At 59.0% G+C, this 18,007-nt stretch overlaps 3 protein-coding genes across 3 annotated transcripts; all 3 read right to left on the bottom strand.

The window, feature by feature from the left end:
* Positions 1-3,378: 3,378 nt before the first annotated feature.
* CHRNG (cholinergic receptor nicotinic gamma subunit) lies at positions 3,379-7,481 on the bottom strand. Its single transcript, XM_065748088.1, has 12 exons — positions 7,415-7,481; positions 7,029-7,168; positions 6,866-6,910; positions 6,607-6,716; positions 6,364-6,519; positions 5,954-6,051; positions 5,052-5,255; positions 4,662-4,776; positions 4,264-4,378; positions 3,840-4,044; positions 3,636-3,769; positions 3,379-3,556 (listed from the first exon to the last, which is right to left on the bottom strand). Exons 1-12 carry the CDS (start codon positions 7,461-7,463, stop codon positions 3,389-3,391), a joined length of 1,539 nt encoding a protein of 512 aa, XP_065604160.1. The 5' UTR covers positions 7,464-7,481; the 3' UTR covers positions 3,379-3,388.
* Positions 7,482-8,130: 649 nt separating this feature from the next.
* On the bottom strand, positions 8,131-11,398 carry CHRND (cholinergic receptor nicotinic delta subunit). Its single transcript, XM_065747776.1, has 12 exons — positions 11,347-11,398; positions 10,812-10,957; positions 10,646-10,690; positions 10,375-10,484; positions 10,101-10,256; positions 9,893-10,008; positions 9,602-9,802; positions 9,244-9,355; positions 9,018-9,132; positions 8,688-8,889; positions 8,490-8,602; positions 8,131-8,395 (listed from the first exon to the last, which is right to left on the bottom strand). The coding sequence occupies exons 1-12, from the start codon at positions 11,396-11,398 to the stop codon at positions 8,213-8,215; spliced, it is 1,551 nt and encodes a 516-aa protein (XP_065603848.1). The 3' UTR covers positions 8,131-8,212.
* A 620-nt stretch (positions 11,399-12,018) lies between these two features.
* On the bottom strand, positions 12,019-17,625 carry PRSS56 (serine protease 56). Its single transcript, XM_065748056.1, has 17 exons — positions 17,343-17,625; positions 16,859-17,020; positions 16,271-16,468; positions 15,536-15,583; positions 15,144-15,333; positions 14,939-15,047; positions 14,705-14,864; positions 14,437-14,579; positions 14,159-14,318; positions 13,896-14,084; positions 13,650-13,811; positions 13,497-13,551; positions 13,138-13,288; positions 12,864-13,014; positions 12,624-12,707; positions 12,353-12,459; positions 12,019-12,278 (listed from the first exon to the last, which is right to left on the bottom strand). Exons 1-17 carry the CDS (start codon positions 17,482-17,484, stop codon positions 12,105-12,107), a joined length of 2,385 nt encoding a protein of 794 aa, XP_065604128.1. The 5' UTR covers positions 17,485-17,625; the 3' UTR covers positions 12,019-12,104.
* Positions 17,626-18,007: the final 382 nt, after the last annotated feature.

Raw genomic sequence — 18,007 nt, 5'->3', positions numbered from 1 at the left:
TGTGGGCATATGTTACAGATGGTAATAGGTCATTTAAAAAATGAGATGGGTTACTTTGTCTTTGCCTCTTCTTTGTATTCTCTGGTTAGCAGTGCTTTGCACCCAGCCTTTCTTGTTTAAAGGCAGCTCACAACCCTCTCCCAGACTAGGACAAAGAGCTGTTTGGTGTCACTGAGCTGCTGTACTCTAGCTGTCTCACTGGAGAACCATCAGGAGAGGATGAATGTGGGGCTGTGCATGCTTCTATGGGCAGCTGAACTGGAGTGTGCTGTTGTTTGCAAATCTCCAACCAGCTGCAAAAAATGGACCCTGGTGGCTGTAATGAAAGAGTGTGATGGCCCGGACTGCTGCTTAGAGCTGCGTGGAGGCTGTGACCCCCTGTCTCCTGTCCTCTGGGTAAGGCTGGACTGATGGGTTGCTGCTTGGAAAGCCAGCATGGCTGCAATTCAGATGCCACGGAAACAATAGGAGCTAATTATTTCCTCTGATTCTGCTTGACTACAACACTAATTGTACTCATTAACAGCTTTAGCCTTTCCCCTCTTCCTTGGGGAATCGCACAATTGCCTTTCATTTTTAATAGAGCCTTTACGTTGGGCCTGAGGGGGAGGCTGTGGCTGGAGCTGGGGCACACCTGCCCTATGCTCTCTGCACAATCCCCAGGAGAAGGGGCCGCTGGGGCCAATTCAGCAGCGACTGCAGAGCCAGCAACCTGTGTCTGGGACAAATTCTGGCCTTGGGGCCCAGGAGACCTTCAGCATCATGACTCCAAATTGCAAGTTCCACGTTATTATTGAAGTCTAGACTGAAAGCAGCCAGGACCAGCAGAGAAGACAGCCTGAAATAATTCAGTCTTCTGAAGAGCTTGTTTTCTGCGTTGAGGGTTTCAGTCCCAGGTGGTCTCTGGAAGTATGCCACATGGTGACAGTAGTGACTAACTGCTCCCTGTGGCTACCTCTCCATGGCCGCACAGCTTATGCCTCCTGGCATCTGGGTGAGGCCATTTCCCTGACTGGCATCACTCCTTGTGTTTCTTAAGACCCCACAGCCCTGTTTCTGTTCTTGCCACTTGTTTGCCACCAGCTTTCAACCAAATGATCTTTCCTAGGTGCAGTTTGTTTTCCCCACTGTGATCAGGTACTACTACAGCTGCTTCTTAAAATTCCTTTTAAATACAACTCTCCCCTGCTGCTCTCTGGTATTTGTTAGGGGGATTTAGTTGTAATTACATTTTGGCAATCTAAGCGAAAATAGCCTTGCAAGGCAAGGCTGAAATACTAGCTGCAGGCTCCTTTTCATCCACAGTGCATTTAGCTTCTTGCAGATGACATCACTTAGGGCTTTAGTCCTGTTGTTTTGCCCAGCTGTGCGTCACGTCCACCTCTGCTATTTCACGTACTCGCCCACTTCTTGCCTCTGATACCCTGTGTCTAAGCTGGTGCTGATGAGTGCAGGCCTGCTATTAAATCTGAAAATTCTGCAGCCCTGCGGTGCCCGCCCTTAAATAATCATCGCAAGGGAAATGCGGAAGAGCCCTTCCCTGGGGCTGTTCCTCCCCCCTCCTGCTGCTGTGGTTGAGGTTTGGAGGAACCCAGCACGGCTTCCTCTTGCTCAAAGAGTGAGCAGGCTGGGATGTGGAATGTGACTTCTTTCACTACAAGCTTTCTGGAAGGCAGAAGAAAATGTGTGTTCTTTGATCAGTGTGAAATGTGAGGTTCAGTGCTTCTTTTGGCATGGAAGATAGGTTTCATAGCATTGCTTTTGGATTGTGGTCTACTGTGTCCCACTAAAAAGATAGTCATTGATTGTTTGGGAGGGGAAGGAACCTGCTATGCTCGAGAAAAGGTTTCATGTCTTCATTCAGGAAGCAAGCCTGTGTAGGAGCCCCAGTTCTGTGCTGAGTCGTGACCTTCCCTTCTCTCATCCTGAAGGCTTTTGTATACCCTTAAGCTTGTTCAGACCCCTGTGTGCCTTTGAGGAAATCCCCAGTACTTGGAACTCCTTCAAGCCATGGAGTCATTGCCAGGTCTTTGCTTTCCCTGGGTGGGAGATGCTGGGCTGTGCCAGGCTGTGAACTGTGGCTGTGTGGGTACAGCTGGTCACATGGGGGCTGATGGCTGGGTTGGGGGTTCAGAGAGTGATGGTGGGAGCTCATGGGGTGTCTCTGAAACCAAGGAGGAAAACTCCTTCCTCACCCACGAAGAAAGAAAAGGAGTCCCTGGTTTTGGAGGGGGAACAGGTGGGTATTGTTAAGCATGGGGAGATGTTGCCCTTACTAGTGCTTCTTGATGGCGCACAGGCACCTCGAGTTGATGCTGGGCTGGAGGGGATTTTTCCCTTTCACAACATGTGCCCTGCAAGCCCTGAGCAGGGTGATGTGCAAGGTGTTCCCCCACCAGAGCTCATGAGCACTGCACCTCATTGGGGAGAGACAGCCCTGAAGCTGGGGATGTCCCTGGTGCTATGGCTTAGGTAGCTGAGGTCAGCTCCTGTCCTCCATAGGACTGTCATGGGACGCTTGGCCAGGGCACCCCATCCCTACAGCCACCCTGGGACTGGGAATAGGACATCAGTGTGCGTGGCTGTGGGAGCACAGGGGCAAAATGAGGCCATGTCTCTGTGCTGCTCAGCTGGTGACATACACTGCCTGCCGGCGTTCCCAAGCTGGCTCCCGCAGCCCCTGCCAGCAGAGACAAAGCTGCAGGTCCCAGGGGTCAGGGAGGTGCAGGGAGGGACATGACATTATGGGGGCAGGGGGAAGGGGCTGTGCTCAGTCCATGAGTTGAGGCACTGAGGTGATGCTCGTAGGATGGTAGATGCCAAGTGGCAGCATCCCCAAAGAATATTTGGCTGCTCTGTTAGTTCTTACCACTCAAAGCCATTTGCTGGAGTGGGCGAGGCTGAATTGCTGTGGCTGGGATAGAAGTGAAAGGAGGAATTGCCTGCCCTCACCTGTGGCCCCACTGCTGTCCCCTTGACATCATAGCTGTGAGGATACCAGGGTTTGCATTTACCCCGGGGTTGAAGCTGTGGATTGGCAGGGGGCAATGTGAGTATCACTGCCAGTGGATCTTGCAGTGCGTGGCCCATCGGGTGCCCAACTCTGCTTTGGCTCCCCCTTGTCCCACCCCTCAGTGCCTCCATGGAGAGGCTGTGCAGCTTGAAGGTCTGTAGCACTGTCCCTGCCCCCAGCTGAGTGTGACCCTCACACCAGGGCTGTCCAGCAGGAGTAACCCCACCAATGGGTACAAAGACGTTCAGGAGCTCATGAGACCACATGGGCTTTACTTCCACATTCAACACAACCGCAGCCACCCCATGCTTCCATCACCCCACGTGGCACCAGCGGCCAGGTCTGGGGACCCGCAGACCCTGTCATCAGGGCTTCTCAAGGGGGCAGGTATGTCTTGGGGTCCCCAGGGAAGGGCAGGGCTGGTGCCTGGTTGAAGTGAGCCATGAGGAAAATGCCAATGGTGCCACACACGAAGAGCGAGGCCATGATGAAGAAGCAGACACGGTCGATCACTCGCCCCACCAGGATCCACTCGTCGTTCTCCTGTTGGCTCATGCCAAGGGGATGATGAGAGCCCATCCCACTGCCCCCACCCCCTCTGTGCTACGTGGTCCCAACTCACGCTGCTGAAGTCATTCTGCTCCCGTGTGGCATTGGCAATGTGGTTGCAGGCCTCAACACATGCCCGGATCTCAGGGCTCGCCTCCTCCAGGCTCTGGCAGAAGTCCTGCGCACAGTTGCTCTCCAAGCCACGTCCTGCACGACCAAGCATCACCCAGGGCACCAGTGAGTGCCCCACATCCCTGCCCAGGAGGTACTCACTCACCAATCTTCTCCAGCACGGTTTTCATCAGTCCATCCCTCTCCTTCTGCTTCTCAAAAAGCAGCTCGGTCCGGGCTTTCCATAGCATGTACTCGTCAGCTTTCACCATCAGCCCCAGGGAACTGCGTCGTCGGGTGGCTCGTGGCGGCCCCGGGGCCTCCTCTGGCATGTGCATGCCCAAGTAGTGGGGCAGGAGGTGCAGGCACACCTGGGAGTATGGATATGACCCACCCATGTGATTATGTTTCTCCCATTGGGGAGTGTCCCACTGGGCAACCCTCGTGCCAATGGGCACCTACTGCTCCCCAGTGCTCAGTAGCTTGGTGACACTGTGGTCTCCTGGGGACATCTGGGGGTCCTCAGTCTGCGGAGGGGACCACAGACACTAACCCCATTTCCCATGGGGCAGGAGGATGGAGGCAGGTACCTGGCGCACCCTCTGGGACATCGAGTGAGTGTTGGGTGTTCTCAGTGAGACGTTGAGGACGATGACGGCATTCACCACAATCACCACTGTCACCACCATGAGGAAGGTCAGGTACCTGTGGAGGGAACGTGGGGCCTCAGCAGGCAGTGCAACCACTGTTATAAGCTGTGATAAGTCCAGTTTGATGCCAGAAGAAACTGGGGACCAGCAGTGAGACATGGGTGCGTGATAGCCCTGTGCCAGCCCTGCACATGGAGGGATAGGACGTGGCTGTCTGTGAGCCCTGGATCCTTGTCCCGTCTGCATAGGGCCTGAGCAGACTGGAGATGGTTTCCATCCTCCCATGGTACATAGAGACTATGCTGGCATAGCGTTCCCCATCCCCTTGCATCACTTACTTTCCGATGAGTGGCACTGCCTGGGAAGTCTCGGGCACCTTCTGGGCAATTAGGAAGAGGAAGACAGTCTGGGCCAGGAGAACGTTGATGGAGACAGTGCACTTCTGCCCCCCCGCTGGCAAGGCAAAAGGGAAGATTGGCAGGGGACAATGACATGGGCATGGCACTGCTTTGCCAAAGGGGCTGCTGTGCCCCAGCACTGACTCAACCAAGTCCTACAAGAGAGCTTAACTCTAAGGTGCCCAGAAATCCAACTCAAATCCCAAATAAAATACAGCCATTAAGGCTGGAGAAGACCACAATGACCATCAAATCCACCTGTTAACCCATCACCACCACTAATGCTAATAGTGCACCCCTGTGCCCACCAGCATCACAGTGCCAGGATACCTTTGGCGGGCAGAAAGTAGACCAGCACAGCCATGGAAGAGATGAGAACGCAGGGCACAATGATGTTGATGATGTAGAAGAGCGGCTTGCGTTGGATGATGAGGTAGAAGATCACCTGCTGGTACTGGATGTCATCTGGAGTGAAGCGCTCCGAATTGATGATCTTCCGTGCGGGGCGGTGCTTGATGGCCCACTCACCGTTCTCTGCCACGCAGTGATGCCCCAATTTGAGTCCACACATCCCAATGGCACCAGGTGGGAGGAATGTGCCAGGGCCACAGCGGGGAGCTGAGCACTGAGGGATGCTCCAAATTTCCCCTGGAAGCTATAGGAAGGGATACCTGCAGCCCTTTGGGGATGAGTTATGTGCAGGGCTGGGAGTCCCCCATCACCCTGCCACTAGGCAGCCGTGGGGAAGCCGAGCGTAACGCTTTATTAAGGCGTGTTGTTTTCCCCCGCTGTCTGCGGGAACGATAGATTTTTCCCAATCAAGATCGCAGCTTGGGCCGGTAATGAAAAAATAAATCTTGCTGCCCAAAAAGCATTTTGTTCCTTCAATATGCAATTAAAATGTGATGGAAAACGTCATCGTTTGGCCGTGACAGCTACGTTCCCAGCATCAATCAAACTGCCAGGAGCAGCTCACCAGGAGGGACTGCCAAGCGGTGAGTGCTGCGAGCTGGGGGGGCTGGTAAAACAAATCTCTCTCCCCTGCTCCCTCTTCCACTAATAACTTAAGTGCCCGTGTAATGGCAAGGGCTGCTAACAGTCCGCCCCCTCTCCCCCCTCCCCAGCTGCCTGATTTCAGCAGCCACCAGTGTTGCTGCAGGCTGTGGGGCATGGCATGGTGGAGTGGGATATTTGTTTGTCCTTGGGATGGCACAGGGGGGTCATGGGGTTACCTGTGAAGGCTTCAGGGTCAATGAAGATCCACTCTATGGTCTGGCCTTCCTCCACTGTCAGCAGCAGGTTGATTTCATTCGCGCTGTAGGTCTGCGACCTGGGGAGGGACAGGGGGGTGGCACCAGTGGGAAAACAGCAGGGGAGGTGGGCAACCCCATCCGTGGCAGAGGGTTAGAACTCAACAGTCTTTGAGATCTATTCCATCCTAATCCGTTCTACAAAAGTTACTCATGTCCCTGCTGTATGGGAGTTTTAACTTGGCCAACATGTTTCCCGTGGTCAGCCAGGTGCCAGATCAACGGTGTTCTCCCATTCTGGGGCTCATTCAAAGATGCCCAACCTGAGGCAAAGAGGGACATCCCACATCTGTCCCTATGGGGCCACCTCCAACACTCCGAGCTGTGCTCACTGGAAGACCATGGTGCAGTTCTGCCAGTCGAAGGGGAAGTAGGTGACATGGATGGAGCAGGAGCTGCGGTAGATGGCGGGGGGCAGCCAGTAGATGCTGCCATCGGGGTACACCAGCACATTGGTGTAGAGTGTGATCTCGAATGTCCCATCGATGCTGGGGGGAAAAAGAGCAGACTCAGCCCCAAAGTGAGGCCAACCACATGTGGGAAAGTGTCCCTGCTGTACCCTAGCGTGGCCTTACTTGTTCTCCAAGACAATGTCAGGCAGCCAGACCATGGTGGAGGGCACCCGCAGCTGCTGGATGTCATCGTATTTATCAGGGTCCCACCGCAGGCGATAGTCAGACCATTGCTGGGGAAGGGGAACAAAGCATAGGGCTCATTGTGCTCCATGGGGCTGCCCCAAAAGGAGCACCCACAACAGGGAGTGCAGGTTATGGTGCCAGCCCACCACAGATTGCCACCAGGGGTGAGCAGGGGGTGTCCTGCCTGAGGTCTCACCATCTCGATCCAGACATTGGTAGTGAGGGTCTCCTCCCGCTCATTCTGACAAAGAAGGAAGGGGGGAGGCAGCTTTAGCCCCACCATCCCATCCCACCAAGGTCACCCAGCTCCTGCAGCATCACCCCAGCACCCCAAATGCATGGTGCTGAGGGGGTCTCACCAGGGAGATGAGATTGGTGAGGGTGAGCTTGAGGGTGACATCGATGACCTGGTCCCCACGCAGCGCTGGGCGCAGGTGGCGGTTGTAGTTGGTCATCAGGTCCTGGAGCAGCTTCTCCTCCTGGTTCCTGCAGCTCACACCTTGGGGGAGGCACCCCGGGAGGGAATGTGAGGCTTAGTGCTGCCCCTGACGTAGCTAGAGGGAACATGCTGGTGGTGTGCAAGCAGGGCATGGGGACGGCACACACGGGGACACCCCATGGGGACAGTGCACAATGCTGTGCACCCACAGGAGACAAAACCCCGGGGAGAAGTTGGTGGAAGGGGGTACCAGGAACCCTTCAGCTGCCCCCACCCACCCACCCCCCTCAGGTGAGCGTGCCTTACCTGGTGGGGCACAGAGGGCGAGGAGGAGGAGGAGATCGGAGCAGCGCATGTTGGAGCTGTGGTTGCAGGGCTGGGGCTCCGCTCAGCCGCCTGCACATCAGCGTTCTGGGCCCAGCGCCCACTGGGACGGGACAGCTGTCCCTTTCCCCATCAGCTGTTCTCAGCAGCAATGTGGGATGAGGGAGGGGTGAGTGGCAAGACGCGTCCCCCCTTCCGTGCTGATGGGGGGATGGCAGTGTGCTGGGAGGGAGAGCTGGATGTGGGGCTTGGGATCGAAGGCACTCCATGCTTCAGTTTTCCCATGTCCCCTGAAAAGATGTGTGTAGCCCCATAGTGGAAATCTGCAGCCATGTGTGCCCTCTTGTAACCTCCCCTCCCCCCCTCCCCCCAATGCTCTGTGTCCCACTAGTTGTCCCAGGGTGAGGAAGTTCCCCAGCTCAGCCTGGGGAGCAGTGCCCATCCCAAGGCTCCGAGTCCTGCTCAGCCCCATGTCAATGCATTCTTGGCTCAGTGGAGAGGATGTGGCAGCTGTCCTGGGCCCCCACCAGCGTGGGGACGTCAGCTGTGTCCCTTGAAACAGGAGCTGTTCAGGGAAGGAGGCACTCCCTGGGTGACTGAGGGGCATTGAGTGACAGGACGATACTTTTGGGTCTGGATAGGGGTCGTGGGCCCCATTTAACCACCAGCACTGCACCCCACATCGAGAGGCACCCAGCTTTATTTCTCCCAGCCACAGCAGGTGGGCAGGGAGGAGTGGAAGGGCTGCCACGAAGGGCCCTCCCCCTCCTCCGGGCTGCCCTATACATAGCGCTTGTTCTCCTCTCGGTAGTCGAAGGGGTCCCCAGAAAAGGGCAGTGGTGGTGGGTGGTTGTAGATGCCCATGAGGAAGATCCAGAGTGTGCCCACCACCAGCATGGGGGTGATGAGGAACAGGCAGAGGCGGTCCAGGGTGCGCGCCACACGGTTCCAGTTGTCCTTCTCCTGGGGAGGGAGTTGGGAGCAGAGCACAGGGGGCACGGAGAGCAAAGGGATCCCCCTCTGCCCCACCATTCCCTACTGTGCCCGTGATCCCCACCTCATTGTAACTGTTCTTCTCCCGCATATGCTTGACAATGAAGTTGGCCTCATCCAGGGTGGGTTTCAGGTGATCATAGAGCTGCTCTTCGCTCGTGGCTGCTGGTGCAAAGCCTGGGGACAGGATACCCCTAAGCCCCCAGGGACAGCAGCCACCCATCCCATGTCCCCACATCCCCGCAGTGGGGCTGAGGCTCACGGGCAGGGGTGATGCGGCTGGCCAGCCCATGCCTCTCCGACTGCTTCTCGAACATGAGCTCGCTGCGGGACTTGACGCTGTAGTACTCCTCCGCCTTGGCGATGTACCCGGCTGAGCTGCAGCGCCGGATGCACGGGGCACCTGCTGGGCTCTCAGCAGGGTGTGACATGCGCAGCAAGCGGGGCAGGATCTCCAGGAACACCTGGTATACGACATGCCACTGTGTCCCCGCTTTCAACCCAGGCACGCAACCGGCTGGGGTGGCACAGACTGGACACCCCGGTGCCATGATGTGCGGTGGCTGCCCTCCCGTGCCCATCGCCCCTTCACCTCTTTGACCCAATCAGACATGATGTGAGTGCTGGGGGTGCGGAAATGGAAGTTGAGGACCACGACGCAGATCACCACCACAGCTGTCACCAGCAGCATGATGAACAGAAGGTACCTATGGGAGTGGGGGGCACAGACCTGGGGAGTTGGTATTGTTGCAGGGGTCTGGGGACATGCAGAGTCATTCTCTGCCACACTGGGACCATGAGATGTGCCCAAAACTCACTTGCCAATGAGAGGGATGGCATGAGAGGTGGCAGGCAGGCGCTGGGAGACCAGCAGGAGGAAGACAGACTGGGCTAGGAGCACTGAGATCACCAAAGTCATCTTCTCACCACCTGGAGAGCAGGAGGAGCTGTCCCATGTCCCCTCCCAGTGTCCCACCCTACAGTGCTCCATATAGGACTTCATGCTTTAGGGGTAGCCCAGGGTCCCATATGAGTTTTCCAATGCCCTGCTCAGGAGTGGTTGGATGTGTCCTGCACAGGGCTGTCCTAGTGCTGCATTAAACATTGGGGTATCCGCGCGTTCCAGGACAGGTATGGGATATGGGTGTCCCCAAGCCCAGTGCGGATGCCACTCACTGTCAGCAGGCAGGTAGAAGACAAGGATGGCCATGAAGGCAATGAGGACACAGGGTGTGACGATGTTGATGACATAGAAGAGTGGCTTGCGCTTGATGATGAGGTAGAAGGTGATGTCCTGGTGCTCACTGCTCTCAGTGGGGTAGCTGGGGTGGATGTTCTTGCGGGCTGGGCGGTGGATGATTTCCCATTCTCCATTCTCTGTTGGGACACGTGCGACAGCATGGGGGACCCTGAACCCTTACAGAGTGTCCCACTGCCACAGGACACAGCAGGGAACACCAGTGCTACCTGTGAAGCCTTCGGGGTCGATGATGATCCACTCCACTCGGTAATTCTTGTCCGTCTCCGGGTCGCTCTCCTCCTTCAGGTGCATACTGATCTCCTGTGCGTTGTACGCCAATGAGCTGAAACATGGTAAGGTACAGGCAGTGAGGTCTGCACCCACCTCTTTGTCCTCCCACCCCATCCTCTGGCACGATGCTGCCGGACCCCACACCTGAATTTGAGGGTGCAGTTCTGCCAGTCAAAGGGGAAGAAGTTGACGTTGATAGGGCAGGCGCTGCGGAAGATGGCGGGGGGCAGCCAGTAGACATAGCCAGTGTTGTAGACCAGCACGTTGCAGTAGTAGGCGACTTCAAAGAGCCCGTCATTGCTGCATGGGGGAAATGGAGGTGGTGGTAGGACAAGGGAATGCCCTGGGCACTGGGCACAGCTTCAGCTGAGGGTGCTTACCCAGGGAGACTGGGAAGGGGAAACTAAGCTCTGCTCACTTGTTCTCCAGGACTATCTCAGGCAGCCACAGCATCTCTGGCAGCAGGCGGAGCACATCGACGCCCCCAAACTCAGATGTGTTCCACTGCAGGCGGTAATCAGTCCAGCTCTGGTGGGAGATATCCCTGGGTTACCTCACCATGCCATGGCCCCGTGGCCAGGCCATGGAGAGGACATGGAGATGATGTTACTAAGAGGAAAGAGGGGTCTGGGCAGGAGTTTGTCAGAGATGGCCCCCAAAACCCCATGACCCCTCCTGTCCCTACTCACTTGTTCAACCCATACGTTGGTGGTGAGTGTCTCGTCCACCTCTTTCTGCAATAATGTGGGAGATACTGAGATGCCATGGCTGTGCCCAGTGGCCAAAGCAAGACCTTCAACACAAGGCTGCCCTTGGAGTACAACTGGACCCCAGGCACTGCCCACTGGGGCTCACCAGTGAGATGAGGTTGGAGAGGGTGAGGGCCAGGTAGACATCCACAACCTCATCGGCAGAGACAACGGGGCGCACCTCTTTGTTGTAGCCTTTCTCCTCAAAGAGGTGATGGATGAGCCGCTCCTCCTGGTTAATGCAGAGCCCGCCTGGGGAGCTCGTGGTCAGGCAGAGGGGGTTGACAGAGGCAGAGGGTGAGGGGGCACAACATGTCGATGCCACACAGGGCAGGGAGGCGGGCACCCAGATGTAGTGCTTGGGCACAGGAATGGCATGCATATGGGACACATAGGCATGCATGGACACGGGACATAGGGGCATACAGACACATGGATATAGAGCCATGTGGGGACAAACTCGTACAAGATGTCAGTGCACATGCCATGGCACTGGGCATGTAGGTAGGAGCACACATGGACTAGAACACATAGGGATACACGTGTGCCAAGCTGGGACACAGACACCACCACCCCAACCTCATTGCAGTGACCCAGGAACCCCCAGCATCCCTCTACCCAAACCCCATGGCTTTGCTCACCTGACAGCACCAGTGCCCCAAACAAGGCCAGCAGCACTGCCATGTCCCCCATGCGGTGCCCGCAGCGCCTTCGTGCCGTGCCAGCTCCTCGCCACCTCCCCTCTTGGCCTGCACAAGCGGATGTCCGGCCACAGAGATGGATGGTGCCAGGTGCCGGGGGGAAGGGTGCTGGCTCCGGATACCCGCTCTGGCCCCCCTGCTTCCGGCACCCCCACGCTCAGGGAAGAGAGACAGACAGGGACAGCTGGGCTCACCACCCCTCAGTGCCATCTCATCACCTGAGCACTGGGAGGAGCAGCCCCTTCACTGCTCAGCAGATGCTCCTGGGAGACGTGGAGGTGCTGGCACCCAACCAGTGCCTGTGGCACATGTGGTCTGACACCGGTATAAGTTTCAGTGAGGGTCCTTAGTTGGGAGGGACATGGGGTGGGCACTGGTGCTGCGCTGGTGCTGTGGTGAAGGGTGCTGTAGGCAGCAGGTACCCAACCTCATTGGGATCCCCCCCCGCATGCCAGGGGAAGGACTGAGGGTGGGGACGTTGCTTAGGGGTGGGAGGTGACGGGCAGGGGGATGCACTGGGGTGTCACATCCTGCTGACTCCCACCTCACTGCCATCGCATGGCACATCATTTGTTTCATCCTCACCAGCTACAAGAAAATAGAGCCCTTCTTTATTGAAAAATAAACCTTTCTCTGTACAAATAAATAAGAGGTGCCCATGGGGAATGGGAGTTGTGCCTCATCCCCTGCCAGCACCCCTAGGTTTTCAGAGCCTCAAGTGCCAAGGCCACAAGGCCAGGCATGCTGCGTGCCAGAGAGTCGCTCTCCAGCCCCACCAGCCCTGCAAAAGCCGTGGGCCGGCCGCCCACCGTGGCCCGCACCTGTGCCCGGTACAGCCCCTTGGTGTTTTTGGAGCTCAGGTCCACCAGGATCTGCAAGGAGAGGAAAACACTGTCAGCTCCAGAGTTGGGGGGCAGCGACATGCTGGCGATGGCACTGCTCACACCTCCTGGAAGGTCACGGCCAGGTCTGGCTCTGGCACCTGCAGCACCCAGGCATAGAGCTCCTGCACCATGCCAACCCGCAGTGAGGAGGCACTGAGGCCGGGGCAAGCTGCAGCTGGGGGGAAACAGGAGAGAGATGGAGGAGGGGGGGGTTGTCAGGGAGTGTGTGGGGATACTGCACTGCAGCCAGCCCCAGGGCTGGGGTGCAGTGCTGGGGTTGATTTGTCACCGTCCCCATAGCATCACACAGCTCAGGGGCTGTGGTGTGCTTACCTCTACCCGTGCCTGCCTCCTCCTCATGCTCCTCCAGCCCTGGCACTGTGGGCACCAGCTCTCGTTTCTTCCTTGGCACTGACCCTGCATGAATGGTGATGCTCTCAGTGGGCACTGCCTGGGCATGGAGCTCAGTGCTGGATATCCCCAAGCTCCACCAGCCCCATATGTACCCCACCAGACCCATTCCTGATTAGCCCCACACCCCACCATCCACCTCCCCGGTCTCTCAGGGCTCACGGTTCAGCGTGGGGTTCCTGGTTGGTTCTCCAGTTGGCTTTCTGGATGCCTGCATGGCCTCCAAGGGTTTGGCAAGGTCCAGCTCTGCCCGAAGCTGGGTGAGGAAGGCTCTGCCCTGTCCCACCAGCTGCTCCACCAGCTCCTCACCCTGCTGCAGGGAAGGGGAAGGAGTCAGTGCAGACAGTGGGCCAACCATGGGGTGCTGCAGGGGTATGGTCCCTGCTGGAACCATCACAGGGGCAAGGCTCCCCTCAGCCCATTTCTCTCTCAGTACCTGTAAGAAGAGCCACATCTCCTCAGGGAGCTGCTCCCCATCTGCAGTGGGTGCCAGGGCACTGCCCCCCGCCGTGGCCCTCAGAGCCCGCACCCAGTCCTGCAACCGCGGCCCCACAGACCCAAAAACCTCCCTGAAGGTGGGCAGCTGCCTGCAAGCACAGTGGGGTGAGCTCAGGTGGGTGCCTGGTGCCACCCATCCCCTGGGCACTGCCACCTTGCATGCACTCCTGGTGGGACTTGGGAAGAGCAAGACCCTTCTGCTTTGGGCTGCATGCAAGAAACCATATCAGTGCCGACCTCCCCAAAACCTGACCTCCCATCTGTCACAACCCATGATGCACACACATCCCCCTTTACCTGCGGGGTGGTCTCAGGGGTCCCTCAGCTGTAGGGTGCTCAGCCATCGTTGGGTCTGCAGAAACAAGCACAGAGACAAAGTGTCGGGCAGCCCAGGGCAGGGTGTTGGTGTTCCAGCCATCAGCACAGGGTTGGCACAGCCCACATGGGTACCTGGGGCATCCCTACGGACGCGGATGGGGAAGAGGTGCCCATAGATCTTGGCCAGGAGCTGGGGCAGGGTGCGGGTGAGGAAGGAGAAGTCGAGCTGGTTTCGGATGAAGTCCCCAGCCCGGCGCAGGAGACCCACCAGGGTCTGGGCGTAGGAGTGCAACTCTGCGGGTTCAGCAGGAGAGCTGTGTCCCCAGCACTGTGCCAACCCAGCTCAGTCCCCCAGTCCCATGCCATTGCTTCTCTCACCGCATCGCCTCATCCGGGCATGGCATGTCTCATCTGCGAGGCGGGTGCAGCCGGCTCGGCCTGGGCTGGCCTGGCAGGACCCCGCATAGAAGGAGCAGAGACGGGTGCGCTCGAGGGGCTGCTGCTCTGGTGGCAGCTGGGACAGGGCCAGCAGGTCGAAGCAGCTTGGCTCCCGGCTGCCAGGAACAGCTGTGAGGGCACGGCGCTACCGTGAGATGCTGAGCCCCCTGGGGTGCCACCCCGTGCCCCCCACTGGCACTCACTGTCCATCTGCAGGCTGAGCCAGTCGGTAAAGGAAGCCACACGGGTGTAGACACCCGGTTTACCCCGCTCACCACAGCCGTCACCCCACGAGGTGATGCCGTAGAGGACAAAGTGGTGTGAGGAGGGGTCCTGGCACACCAGCGGACCCCCCGAGTCACCCTGGGGGGGGGGACATCCACACATCAGCCCAAGCAGGACACGGCAGGCTGCAGGACATGCCCAGCACTGTGTGCTCACCCCATGACCAGGGCACTGCTGTGTTGCGGGGTGACATTACCTGGCAGGAATCGATGCCCCCAGACAGATACCCGGCACAGAACATGGTGCTGGTGAGCAGCTCCCTGCCCAGGGCTGCCCGGCACGTCTCCTGGCTGAGCAGGGGGACCTGTGCCTCCATCACCACCTCAGCCGATGGTCCCTCTGCCAGGCAAGGTACACATTACAGGGTACCCCATGCCTGGGGTGCCCACACCCTCTCCTTTTTGCTCTTTGGCTTGGTGGTTCTGCACAGAGCATAGACCCCATGGGTACTGGGTGGCACCTACCTTCATACAGGGACCCCCACCCTGCGATGTGGCAGGGGGTGCCAGGGCCAGGCTCAGTGGCACTGCTGGGCAGGCACACGGGGCTCACAGTGCCTGACTGTGCCAGCGGCTCTGCCAGCTCCAGCAGTGCCAAGTCCCCATGAAACGTCTTAGGGTTGAACTGAAGGAGATGAAGAGAGTGTAGGTGAGGGGTTATGGAGCATGCAGGAAGGATCTGGGGTCACCTCCACTGACCTTGGGGTGAGGCACGATGCGCCGCACAGGCACTGCCCGCTCCCCTGCATCCTCCTTGCCCAGCTCGTGGTCGCCCACCACCACCGTCCACGCTAACTCATTCTGGTTCCTGGCACGGGGATGGAGAGCAGCGATTTAGTTGTGGGGGGGGGGGGGAGGGAGGGGACAGTAGTGCCACCCCACAGCCCCCGTCCCCACACCTTACCCATTGAAGCAGTGGGCAGCGGTGAGGGCCCACGCGTGGTTCACCAACACCCCACCGCACACCAACTCCCCGTGCAGCCGCACCGACACCAGCCATGGCCAAGCCCCGCGCCGCGCCGCGCTGCCGCCCATGATGCGTCCTCGGGGGGCTGTGCTGTTGCTGGTGGGGTCTGCCCGGCGCCCGCAGCTCTCTGAGGGTATAAAGTGTGGCCATGGAGGGAGGGGGCAGCGGGGGTAGGATGCGCTGTCACGCCTCATCGTGCTCACGGAGGCGAGTGGGCGGTGGGATGGGGGCACCCCGCGGGCCGGCAGCTGCCGACGCTAACCTCTGCCCCCCAGCACAGCGTGGGGCTGGGGGCTAGGGGGCGGGGGGAGCTGCTGTCCCCGGCTCACCTGGTGTCGCTGCTGCCATGCTGGGATTCGGGGCTGCCTTCGCCAGCACTGTGGGACGCATTGGTGTGGTGGGTGGGGGCCATGTGCCCGCTGCCCTCGGGGACACCCGATGTCTTTGTCGTCCCCGTTGGCTCTGTGTTCCCAATCTGCACCCCCAGTGCCCTGTCCCACTCCAAATCCTCCACCCCTCAGTGTGTCAGTGCCCTCGATCTCTCCATTTCACCCATCTCCCTGTCTCACCTCCATCCCTCCATGACCCCTCCAGTGCTCCATCCCCATCCTGAACACCCAGTGCCACCTATTTCTAATCCCACCCCATCTCCTGCATCACTTCCAGTGCCCTGTTCCCATTTCTCCATCCCTCTCAAAACCTCATCCCTCAAATCTCCTCATCTCATCCCAGATCCCCCCTTCATCCTCAGTTCTTCTCCCCCTAAACCTACCCATGTTTCCAATCGTCCCTCAATGCCTCCATCCCCATTTCCCCATCCCAATCCCTCCAGCCCCCAAGTCTCACCCCACATCCCTCCTTCATCCCCAGTTCTCCCTCTCATCCCACCACACATTGCTCCATCCCTCAACCCCCCTCTTCCCTCCCAAAGACCCCCACCACTCCCCAGCTTTCCCCTTCCATCGCATCCCACCCTCACTGCCCCATATCCCTTCCAGTCAATCTGATGCCTCATTTTTTATTGTACTTATATCCTCTCCAGGAGGATCCTGATGCCCACTCACAGCACTCCTGGAGGCGGTGCTGGCAACGCTGGGCACTGAGCAGGGTGCAGGAAGGCTGGGTGCCCTGGGGGGGGCAGAGTCGCAGGTAGGGGGCACATGCCTGGCTCAGTGCCCAGTTGCGTTGGGGCAGCTCAGGCAATACCTGGGCATCCAGCAGGGCCTGGCAGCTGGGGGGTATGGCGGGGGGCACGGCAGAGGCTGCAGGAACAGCGGGGTTGTGGGCATCCTCATGTCCTCATTGCACCCTGCCCACCTCTGCCTGGACCATTCCAGGGTGGGTGGGGAGGGGGTATGGTGGGGAGGGGGCATGGTGGGGCTGCTGTTTTGGTAGGGTCTCCTGGGTGTCAGGGTATGTTTTGGGGCAGGTATTTGGGGTGGGACGAATGGGTCAGGGTAGGGCTTGAGTTTGGTAAGATCTCAAGAGGATAGGGAGCTGCTTGGGTCTCTAGTAGGCAGGGCGCTGTTTTGGTAAAGCCTATAGGGGTGGCAACTATGGGGGACATTATCTGGGGTGCTGTTTCAATGGTGTTTCTATAGGGGATGGGATAGGGCTTGGGTCGGATGGTAGGGGGGAGGGATGAGACTCACGTGGGCAGCGTTGGGTGAGGTTGGTGCAGGGGGGGAAGAGGCAGGGGGCACAGAGCCCACAGGCACCCCGCTGCTTCTGCTGCTCAGCCAGTGCCCGGTCCAGTGCCAGCAGCGCGCTCCTCAGTGCTGCCTCCAGCACCAGCGTCCCCCGGCTCGACAGCGCTGCAGGGGGCTCACTCAGACCCCTGTAACCTCCCCCCCACACACATACACAAAGCCCTCAGCCCACCACCCATGTCCCAGTAGCTCCATGATAGGCATTAGGTGGGCACAGGCTCCGGCAGTCCCATTGGCATCGCTTGGGGTGATGTCACCTCCCCGTGGGGTTGGCACATGGGCAGGTGGAGGTGGCGTGGGCAGGATGGGGGAGCTGAGCATCCTCTTGGTGCCACCCCCGAAAATGAAATAAATGAATCCCAGTTCCTACAGCTCCCCCCCAAAAACCCAGCCCTGAGGATGCCCCGTGCTCACCGCTGCCACTGACCTTGCAGGACGCTAGCTGGCATGGGGTACAACCCCTGGCTCACGGGAGCCGCCCCGGACAGCTGTAGGAGCAGCAGCAGCACGGGGGAGAGCAGGCAGACCGTGGGGACAGCACTTCGCATCTTCTTCCCTCTTTGCTCCATCCCGGTCGGGCAAAGGTTTTAGGGGGTGAGCCCTGAAGTGCCCGAGGCGGGCGAAGAGGCGCGGATATATACGGTGCCCCCCGGGAGGTGGGAGGAGAGAGGGGCCAGGGGAGCACAAACAGGCGAGTTCATTAATGTCGCGCCAAGATGCCAGCCCAGAGGGGGGGTCCGGGCTTGGGGACGCAGCTCGGGGCCTCAATGCCGCCTTTGTTCGACGGGGCCTCCGGGCGGGCAGCATCAGACGGGCGCTGCGCTCCGGCGCTGCCCGCGGCCCTTGATCATTTTCACGCCAATCTCGGCCCCGCCACGCTCCCTCCTCCCCAGCGGTGCCCCCCGAACTCGGCCCCGGGCCCCGGGGAAGGGGCAGCTGGGAGTGGGGCGGGGGAGGGGGGGGGATGCGGCGGGCGGGTGGGAACGCGACGGCGGCGGCGGCGGTGGCGGTAGCGGGCACTTCAAAGGCGGTCGGCGGGCACCGGGATGCGGAGATGGGGGGGCCCATGGGGCAGGGGGTGGCTTTGTGTCC

The sequence above is a fragment of the Cyrtonyx montezumae genome, unplaced genomic scaffold (genome assembly GCF_038088225.1).
Source record: "Cyrtonyx montezumae isolate F1298 unplaced genomic scaffold, pur_monq_1.0 scaffold_5, whole genome shotgun sequence".
In the NCBI taxonomy this organism is placed as follows: Eukaryota; Metazoa; Chordata; class Aves; order Galliformes; family Odontophoridae; genus Cyrtonyx; species Cyrtonyx montezumae.
The sequence above is the reverse complement of the archived record's forward strand: the minus strand, read 5'-3'. Positions and strand labels throughout refer to the sequence as shown.

Bases quoted from the DNA above. Each gene is read 5' to 3' on its own strand.
- CHRNG (XM_065748088.1), bottom strand. From the start codon at position 7,463: ATGCGCTGCTCCGATCTCCTCCTCCTCCTCGCCCTCTGTGCCCCACCA. The intron at 6,717-6,865 runs GTGAGACCTCAG...CCCCTTCCCCAG, and splicing joins CCAATGTCTGGATCGAGATG to CAATGGTCTGACTATCGCCT. The intron at 6,052-6,363 runs GTGAGCACAGCT...GTCCCTCCCCAG, and splicing joins AACTGCACCATGGTCTTCCA to GTCGCAGACCTACAGCGCGA.
- CHRND (XM_065747776.1), bottom strand. From the start codon at position 11,398: ATGGGGGACATGGCAGTGCTGCTGGCCTTGTTTGGGGCACTGGTGCTG. The intron at 10,485-10,645 runs GTGAGTAGGGAC...ATCTCCCACCAG, and splicing joins CCAACGTATGGGTTGAACAA to AGCTGGACTGATTACCGCCT. The intron at 9,356-9,601 runs GTGAGTGGCATC...CCTGCTCTCCAG, and splicing joins CTTCTACCTGCCTGCTGACA to GTGGTGAGAAGATGACTTTG.
- PRSS56 (XM_065748056.1), bottom strand. From the start codon at position 17,484: ATGGAGCAAAGAGGGAAGAAGATGCGAAGTGCTGTCCCCACGGTCTGC. The intron at 13,552-13,649 runs GTACCCATGTGG...TTGTTTCTGCAG, and splicing joins CGTCCGTAGGGATGCCCCAG to ACCCAACGATGGCTGAGCAC. The intron at 12,708-12,863 runs GTGAGCCCTGAG...CCATTCATGCAG, and splicing joins CAGGAACCCCACGCTGAACC to GGTCAGTGCCAAGGAAGAAA.